The sequence below is a fragment of the Cololabis saira genome, chromosome 3 (genome assembly GCF_033807715.1).
Source record: "Cololabis saira isolate AMF1-May2022 chromosome 3, fColSai1.1, whole genome shotgun sequence".
Taxonomy (NCBI): domain Eukaryota; kingdom Metazoa; phylum Chordata; class Actinopteri; order Beloniformes; family Belonidae; genus Cololabis; species Cololabis saira.
In genome coordinates this window covers 54,103,502-54,113,443 of record NC_084589.1, presented here as the reverse complement: position 1 = coordinate 54,113,443, position 9,942 = coordinate 54,103,502, and the positions used below count along the sequence as shown (strand labels likewise).

The following is a 9,942-nucleotide window of genomic DNA, read 5'->3' as shown; positions in this document are numbered from 1 at the left end:
CATCATGGGAGTTCCTCCAGCAGGCCTCCCAGTGCATCATGGGAGTTCCTCTAGCAGGCCTCCCAGTGCATCATGGGAGTTCCTCCAGCAGGCCTCCCAGTGCATCATGGGAGTTCCTCCAGCAGGCCTGCAGCAGCGTAAAGAGACGGTTCAGGACAACTGGCACAGTCCTAATAATAAACTCAAAAAGGAAGACAATATCAACTAGAAAATTTCCTCGCAGAAATGTCAAGAGTGCCACGGCGGCTGCTGCCCATCTGTGTACATTGCTGCATTTTTCAGCAATAAAGGTGAAGGACTCAAAACTAAGTCCGATGACACCACCCACGACTCTATGTCAAACCATTCAAAAGTTATTGGACTATCACATATCGACCAATCAGAAGAAGGGGCGGGGCTAATTTTCACCATGTATATCCAATCCATATATCCAATTTTCACCATATATATATATATATATATATATATATAAATATATATATATATATATATATATAAATATACACCATAAACCGGTTCCCAGCAGGACTGGGGATCGGCTAATGTCAAAGGTCAGGGGTCAGATTTCTCCATTTTACAGGTTAATGCAAAGATAATCTATACCGTTACTGCCAATGATATGAAATGGTATACACTTCCTGTCTCCTAAGTGGGCGTGGTCGCCCCTCTGACCTCACTTCCTGTCTCCTAAGTGGGAGTGGTCGCCCCTCTGACCTCACTTCCTGTCTCCTAAGTGGGCGTGGTCGCCCCTCTGACCTCACTTCCTGTCTCCTAAGTGGGCGTGGCCGCCCCTCTGACCTCACTTCCTGTCTCCTAAGTGGGCGTGGCCGCCCCTCTGACCTCACTTCCTGTCTCCTAAGTGGGCGTGGCCGCCCCTCTCCCCACATCGTTTTGGAACATACAACACTAAATACAGTACAACTTTCTTCCAAAAAGACTAAATAATAACAATAACAGTATTATTAAGCAAAAAAGCAAGTTTTATTTTAGTTTTAAACTTCATTTTATCCGATGGGAAAACGACTTTGGCAGTTCTGCAGTGAGCTATGAGAGCCAAATCTGGCGAGAGTGTGTTGCTCAGACAGAGACAGGTCTCAAACAAAGTTCATTTTCTCCTAATCTGTCGGTCTGAAAATTGCCATTTTGGTGTCAGAATGTTCAGAAGGTTTGTGGCTTTTGAAAAATGGGTCCCATATTTACTTAGGTTACTATGGGGCGAAGGAATTGGTAATAATCTGTGCTCACGTTCACTTTTCCCATAGGACTCAATAGACTCAGGACCTGCTTCCTGTCTCCTAAAGGGGCGGGGCAGTCACGTGACACAGATACAGGAAACCGAACCGTAGTGGGCTGTAGAGTTTATTGAACGTCTCTGGGTAAAGTATATGAAGTCTGTACTGACTGAATCATGTGACCAGTTCTGGCTGAATGAGTCAACAGCTGAACTCTGGTTCCCCCGGCAACAAGAACCTCGACTTCAGAACCTTCGGGTTTGGATGTGAGAAAAACTCAGATTTTGGCTTCTGACAAGCTCTCAAATAGCTCTGATTTGTGATCAAACCTTAGCTCGTAGCCAAAAGACGAAAACATCGTGAGAGACACAGAACCCGGCAGATTCTGACAATCTTAATTTTATTCAGATATTCCTTAAAATGTGTGAGTAAAGTCAGTGCGAAGACAGAGTGAGATTCTTTTGAAGAAAACTTTTGATTACATTACAGTGAATGGAGACCGAGGCAGGTATTCGCAGGTTTGGCCGTGAGCTCGAGTTAAAAATAAAAATTCAGGTTATTTTTTTACTGTTTCTCGCACTCTAGCAACCGACACCCGCACTCTAGATTTGACAAAAAAGTGAATTCCAGTCCTTGCTTGAGTGCTCATGTCTTGAAAAGTGTACATCTTAGGAAAAAACTGTTTTCCCCGATTTTGAAGGTTGAATGACATTTCTACATGCAAGTATAAGAAAGTTAGGTGACTCCGAAAAAAGGTGAATTTTGGCCTCTTTTTTTTTTACTTCTTCCCATCCGCTTTGAATGGGTTTTTTTGGCCTGTTTTTTGGGAATAATGGGAAAAATGGGAATTTCAACACCAAAAGTCATAGCACACTATTCCCGATCGAGACACAAATTTTGATATATGATTCACCTGGGTCCTCCGAAATCTGTAGGAGTAGCGAACCGAAATCTGGCCGGAAAATGAAAACAAATAAACGTGCAGGATAACAATAGTTTCTCTGCCTGCGCCAGAGACACTATTGTTATCCTGAACTGCTCCTTTATTGCTACGGCATAGCTGTGGAGGAGGAGCCTCTTGGCGCAGCCATGGCACTAACTAGAAAAAAAACAACAGCAAAGAGGTCTGGGGCGAGACAGTGTCTCACCTGTCTCTACCTGTCTCTACCTATATCTACCTGTCTCTACCTGTCTCACCTGTCTCTACCTGTCTCACCTGTCTCTACCTGTCTCTACCTGTCTCTACCTGTCTCTACCTGTCTCACCTGTCCCACCTGTCCCACCTGTCCAGGACAAGCCCCCGGTCGTCTCCCTCACCAACCTGATCGTCAGAGACATGGCCAACCAGGACCGAGGGATGTACCTGATCAGTGACTCGTCCCCCCCTGAGATGTACGAGGTTTATGCTTCGTCCAAAGACGACAGGAAGACCTGGATGAGCCTCATCCAGAAGACGGCTCAGAGGTGGGTGTTGCCAGAGAGCATGCTGGGATACCTGTAGGTGTTCATCAGGTGCTGCCAGAGAGCATGCTGGGATACCTGGGGGTGTTCATCAGTAGTGTCTAAAAGAGTTGTGTTTCTCTGCAGCTGTCCGTCCAGAGACGAGTTTCCTCTCATCGAGACTGAAGACAAGGCTCTGCAGCGCCGTCTGAGAGGTGCCCAACCCCAACCCCAACCCTAACCCCAACCCCAACCCCAACCCTAACCCTAACCCCTAACCCCCAACCCTAACCCCAACCCTAACCCTAACACCAACCCTAACCCCTAACCCTGACCCAACACCTACTAACCCCAACCCTAACCCCTAACCCTAACCCTAACCCTAACCCCTAACCCTAACCCCAACCCTAACCCCTAACCCTGACCCCCAACCCTAACCCCAACCCTAACCCCTAACCCTGACCCAACACCTACTAACCCCAACCCCAACCCTAACCCCTAACCCTAACCCCTAACCCTGACCCAACACCTACTAACCCCAACCCTTACCCCCATCCCAACCCTAACCCCAACCCCAACCCCAACCCTAACCCCAACCCCAACCCCTAATCCTATCCCTGACCCCAACCCTAACCCTAACCCCAACCCTAACCCTAACCCCAACCCTAACCCCTAACCCTGACCCAACACCTACTAACCCCAACCCTTACCCCCTATCCCAACCCTAACCCCAACCCTAACCCCCTATCCTAACCCCAACCCCAACCCTAGGGTTAGGGTTAGGATTATCTGACGGTTTATCTGACGGTTTCTATCCTCAGCCGACATCCAGCAGAAGGACCGGGAGGTTCTGGAGCTGCTGCAGGAACGGGCCACCCTGTTCTCGGACCTAGTGGAGGCCTCGGCCCGGGAGGGGGGGCAGGACCAGAACCAGGACCTGGTCTCGGTCCGGGCCTCGTCGGGCCGGAACCTGTTCAGGGCCGACACGCCCCACGCACCACTGGCGGAACCGCTGCTGCTGGCGGCCGTGGGAGAAGGTGAGCAGAACCAGAACCAGGACCGCTGGTACCAGAACCGCTGGTACCAGGACCGCTGGTCTAACCAGAACCAGGACCAGAACCTGACCCCTGTGTCCTCTCAGTTGACAGATTGACGTCTCTGCTGTCGGACTCCAGCGTGAACAAAACCTCCGTAACCAACGGCAACCAGGAGATCGGCAGTGAGTCACATGACCTGGTCCACAATGCTAATGCTAATGTTAATCTGCTGCTGTCTCACCTGTCTCACCTGTCTCACCTGTCCCACCTGTGTCTCACCTGTCTCTACCTGTCTCACCTGTGTCTCACCTGTGTCTCACCTGTCTCACCTGTCTCACCTGTCTCACCTGTGTCTCAGACAGGAACTCTGGTTCTCTCAACGGTTCTGTGAAGCTCAACAACTCCTCGTCAAAGGTAAACAGCTCCTGAACTCACCTGTGTCTCTAAAGTAAATAGATGGTGAAAGTGAATTTCCCGATACGACAAACAAACAAAGAAAGATTTGCGCAGATGACGCAACTTACCCTTTGAGGCTTCTGGAACAGCCCAGGCAAAAATATTCCCACAAAAACCGTATGGTTACACTCAGAAAAGGTCCAGTAGATCCAATCCAGTAAAGTATTTAGTCCAAAATACATTATTATACCAGTAAATATCCACAAATACATTATTATACCAGTAAATATCCACAAATACATTATTATACCAGTAAATATCCACAAATACATGATTATACCAGTAAATATCCACAAATACATTAGTATACCAGTAAATATCCACAAATACATTAATATACCAGTAAATATCCACAAATACATGATTATACCAGTAAATATCCACAAATACATTAGTATACCAGTAAATATCCACAAACAGCCTCTGTTCATCTCGAGCGTCGTCGGAGAAGCACATGTTATATTTACACGTCGGTAACTCCTCCATCCTGCACGTTTTCAGAGCGCAATGCTAAAATGGAGCGTACGCTCTACATTGATTGACAGGTCATCCTGCCAATCAGGAGCTTCCTGTCCCCTCATAGCGAATGAGCGCCTGTGTTGGGGCGGGACGAGCACGTCCGGCTTTTGTCATGAGAAAAACCTCCTCCGCAATTGCAGCATTCGCCCAGAAGATGGTGCAGTTGTAGAGCAAATGGAATGCTGAACACAACGATATATATATACATATATATATATATATATATATATATATATATATATATATATATATATATGTATATGTATATGTACGTGGTAAATTCAACGGTTCAAAAGTTATGCCCATGGGACATAATTGTTATAATAACAATAGACATAGTCTTAAAAAAACATGTGTAAAATACTCATTTTTTGTGGTATTGTTATCAAATTTGAACTTGCACTAGATAAGGGTTCAGGCTGTGTCTCAGTGTGTTTTCAAGCCAATAAGTCACAGATTCCTCTGCAGACATCTGGTTACAAAACAAATAAAAACTTTCTATTTCAGTGTGTTCAAACAACCATCTCTGTACTTCAAACGGTTCAAGAACAGCTTTAGATTTACTTTGGGTTTAACTTGGATAGGCATTTTGGGCGACTTTTACAGGAGTGGGAACAAGTTTTAAGGTTAAGTAGTTAGGGTGCAGGGTCGTGTCATAAGTGGAGACAGCTAACTAATCCTAACTAACTAACTAATTAAACCCTAACCCTAACTCAAGAAAGTTTTTTTATTTGGTTGCAGGACAGAAACGGAAACCAGCTGCAGGAACGGACCCTGAACCAGGTAACTTCCTGTTTTCATGCTGAGTGATCCACACAGGTCCATGTTCCTAACGATCGTTGTTCTGGTTACAGGAAGTGTGTCAGCGATTGGTCGGCCTGAGTACGCAGCTCCACGCCCTGCAGGTACGACATGCTAGCATTTCTGTTATTAAAGTTTCCGTTTTCTCATGTTTTCCACCTCTTCAGAGATGAAGCACATTTAGAACAACATTGATCAAAATGCTTCACCGTCGAGTGTAAATCACAACAAAAGACGTGATAAACCCAGAGTAAGAACAGGTAAATCAGTAATTGAACCGAACACGCGTCGCTGTTCAGGGGAAGGTTTACATGAGTCCCTGCTCAACCCGTTGAGCTATACGGGCGCTAGCGCTCGTGTTTGTGATGGAAATAACTTGAAATAACTTGGAAACTTTACGTAAACTTTACGTAGACTTATGTAAACTTTACGTAAAGTCTACGTAAGACGTGAGAAATAATTCATCATTATAACGAAGGCGAGTCGGGAAACAAACGAGTATAAAACCTGTTATTATTAATGAGTTTGTGGTTAATTCTTCACAACAGTTCGTAACAGCTAATCTCTTTGGCTCCGCCCCCAGGCCGCGGTGATTCGCCAGGACTCGATCCTGGAGCTGTCCATCAACACGTGCCCCGCCTCCTGCACCAGCGCTGGCTCCGCCCCCCCCGGGCCGCGCCTCCACCGCTCCATGTCGCGCGACGCGGGGATGGACGCTAGCGGCGACGCAGCGCTGCTGCAGCGGCAGGTGGAGCTGCTGCAGCGGCAGGTGGAGCTGCAGCAGGAGGAGCTAACGCGGCTACGCCTCAAGGAGGAGGAGTTTAAGAAGAAGGGGGCGGAGTCAGGCAAGAAGAAGAGGAACAAGAACAAGGAGAAATCTGAGGCCAACAAGGGAGAACAGGTGAGGATGATGATGTTGCTGCTATGTATGTTTTATGTTTGCTCCCTTGTTTGATTGTCTTGTTTGACCGAATAGTTTTGATGTTTTCTGTGGGGACTGCACATGGAAACTAGCATTTCTGCTAAAACCCGGTGTATTTACACTGGTTAATTTAGTGTTCATTAATGCGCATCGTCCCGTCTAAATAAACTTAAACTTATGTGTGTGTCTGCAGGCCAACAAGAGGCGGGGCAGCAAGGAGCTGGAGCTCCGCCCCCTCGCCCCATTGGCCGTGGAGGATCCGGTCGACCAGTTAGACGGAGTGGGGGAAGGAAGTGAGGGAGAGGAGGAGGAAGTGATGAAGATCTCTCCCCGCTCCGACAGCCCCAGAGGTGAGTGATCAATACAGCTGATCAATAACTGATACCCGTCACCGTGGTAACCACCATAACTGATACCCGTCACTTTGGTAACCACCAGCTGATCAATAACTGATCGATACCCGTCACCATGGTAACCACCAGCTGATCAATAACTGATCGATACCCGTCACCATGGTGACCACCAGCTGATCAATAACTGATCGATACCCGTCACCATGGTGACCACCAGCTGATCATTAACTGATCGATACCCGTCACCATGGTAACCACCAGCTGATCAATAACTGATCGATACCCGTTACCATGGTAACCACCAGCTGATCAATAACAGCGAAGGAGGGAGGGGGTAGCTCTAAATAGGTGTAGTGTACTTTACATAAACGTATGTAAACTTTACGAAGACTTTACGTAGACTTATGTAAACTTTACGTAAACTTTACGTAGACTTTATGTAAACTTTACGTAAACTTTATGAAGACTTTACGTAACCTTTACGTAAACTTTACGAAGACTTTACGTAGACTTATGTAAACTTTACGTAGACTTATGTAAACTTTACGTAAACTTTACGTAGACTTTATGTAAACTTTACGTAGACTTTACGAAGACTTTACGTAGACTTATGTAACCTTTACGTAACTTTACGTAAACTTTACATAGACTTATGTAAACTTTACGTAGACTTATGTAAACTTTACATAAACTTTACGTAGACTTATGTAAACTTTACGTAAACTTTACGTAGGCTTATGTAAACTTTGCGTAGACTTATGTAAACTTTACGTAAACTTTACGTAGACTTATGTAAACTTTACGTAGACTTATGTTAACTTTACGTAGACTTATGTAAACTTTACGTAGACTTATGTAAACTTTACGTAAACTTTGCGTAAACTTTACGTAGACTTATGTAAACTTTACGTAAACTTTGCGTAAACTTTACGTAGACTTATGTAAACTTTACGTAGACTTATGTAAACTTTACGTAAACTTTACGTAGACTTATGTAAACTTTACGTAGACTTATGCAAACTTACGTAAACTTTACTTAAACTTTATGTAAACTTTACGTAAACTTTACGTAGACTTATGTAAACTTTACGTAAACTTTACGTAGACTTATGTAAACTTTACGTAAACTTTACGTAGACTTATGTAAACTTTACGCAAGCTTTACGTAGACTAATGTAAACTTTACGTAGACTTATGTAAACTTTACGTAAACTTTACGTAGACTTATGTAAACTTTACGTAGACTTTACGTAGACTTATGTAAACTTTACATAGACTTATGTAAACTTTACGTAGACTTTAGGTAGACTTGTGTAAACTTTACGTAGACTTATGTAAACTTTACGTAAACTTATGTAAACTTTACGTAGACTTATGTAAACTTTACGTAGACTTATGTAAACTTAACGTAGACTTTAGGTAGACTTATGTAAACTTTACGTAGACTTATGTAAACTTTACGTAAACTTTACGTAGACTTATGTAAACTTTACGTAGACTTTAGGTAGACTTGTGTAAACTTTACGTAGACTTATGTAAACTTTACGTAAACTTATGTAAACTTTACGTAGACTTATGTAAACTTAACGTAGACTTATGTAAACTTTACGTAGACTTATGTAAACTTAACGTAGACTTTAGGTAGACTTATGTAAACTTTACGTAGACTTTAGGTAGACTTATGTAAACTTTACGTAGACTTATGTAAACTTTACGTAGACTTATGTAAACTTTACGTAGACTTTAGGTAGACTTGTGTAAACTTTACGTAGACTTATGTAAACTTTACGTAAACTTATGTAAACTTTACGTAGACTTATGTAAACTTAACGTAGACTTATGTAAACTTTACGTAGACTTATGTAAACTTAACGTAGACTTTAGGTAGACTTATGTAAACTTTACGTAGACTTTAGGTAGACTTATGTAAACTTTACGTAAACTTATGTAAACTTTACGTAGACTTATGTAAACTTAACGTAGACTTATGTAAACTTTACGTAAACTTTACGTAGACTTATGTAAACTTAACGTAGACTTTAGGTAGACTTTTGTAAACTTTACGTAGACTTTAGGTAGACTTATGTAAACTTTACGTAGACTTATGTAAACCTTACGTAAACTTTACGTAGACTTATGTAAACTTTACGTAGACTTTATGTAGACTTATGTAAACTTTACGTAGACTTTACGTAAACTTCAATAACAGCTGTTTCTAATACCCGTCACCACGGTAACCATGGTAACCACGGTAACCACGTCTCTTTTCCCCCCAGACCTGCAGGACATCCCAGAGGAGAGCGAGAGCTAAACTTCACCTGGAACCGCGACCTCAGGGACCCGTGATGTCACCGTGATGTCACCGTGACGTCACTCCTATCATCTTACTGTCAGACTCTGAGCCGGAGATGATGTCATTTCCTGTTTCACACCAAACCAGGGGCCAAACTCAGCCGGAGATGATGTCACTTCCTGTTTCACCAAACTCAGCTGAACCTTTTTCCTTCTGAATGTTTCTGTTACTATAAACTGGAGCCATGTGACCAGTTTACAACATCCTGTTGCTGGAGCACCGCCCACATCCGGCGGAGTGGGCGGGGCTTACTAAAAGGGAGAGGCTTCGATGACCTCATTAGAGGGGGGCGGCGACATCATGGGTGGGAGGAGCTTATTGCGTCTCAGTTCAAAGTCTGCTTCAAACTAATTAACGCTCCTCCCCCTGAGTATCGGGGGTTAGGGGCGGGGCTAGGGGTCAGGCTCCTCCCCCTGAGTATCGGGGGTTAGGGGCGGGGCTAGGGTATTAGGGGCGGGGTCAGGGGTCAGGCTTGTCCTCAGGAAAGCCTCTCATTGGCCGACAGCCATGTTGCCATGGAAACCAGAAGGTTTTCACCTACAGACGTTGGTTTGAAGCAGATGGACTTTTTCATCCTGAGACACATTAACCATCGCCACACTACATTACCCAGAATACCGCAGGGGAAACTTTATTTATACAGTTAAGATAAACAGGAAAAACTTAGATGTAGAAACTTTGTTGAAACAAAAATGAAGAGAAAATCTGTTTTAAACCAAAAATTATTTTATTTCTGAGGATAAAAATCTGTTACTAGAAGGAAACTGGGAGCCTTGGTCAGTGGGGGGGTTAGCTGTGTGGGGAGGGGGGGGGGGGGGGGGTAGTGCTG

The 9,942-nt window shown here is 44.1% G+C and overlaps 1 protein-coding gene across 1 annotated transcript in view; it reads left to right on the top strand.

Annotated features, from left to right (window-relative positions):
* The window catches only part of arhgef2 (rho/rac guanine nucleotide exchange factor (GEF) 2), a 48,890-nt gene extending 39,364 nt beyond the window's left edge, over positions 1–9,526 (top strand). The window contains exons 13-22 of the mRNA XM_061717825.1: positions 2,524–2,696; positions 2,820–2,887; positions 3,494–3,709; positions 3,814–3,891; positions 4,068–4,123; positions 5,426–5,467; positions 5,539–5,589; positions 6,069–6,386; positions 6,601–6,757; positions 9,037–9,526. Of these exons, the coding sequence (XP_061573809.1) occupies positions 2,524–2,696; positions 2,820–2,887; positions 3,494–3,709; positions 3,814–3,891; positions 4,068–4,123; positions 5,426–5,467; positions 5,539–5,589; positions 6,069–6,386; positions 6,601–6,757; positions 9,037–9,071 (1,194 nt within the window). The 3' untranslated portion in view covers positions 9,072–9,526. The remainder of the gene's footprint in view (positions 1–2,523; positions 2,697–2,819; positions 2,888–3,493; positions 3,710–3,813; positions 3,892–4,067; positions 4,124–5,425; positions 5,468–5,538; positions 5,590–6,068; positions 6,387–6,600; positions 6,758–9,036) is intronic.
* The last annotated feature ends 416 nt before the right edge of the window (positions 9,527–9,942 follow it).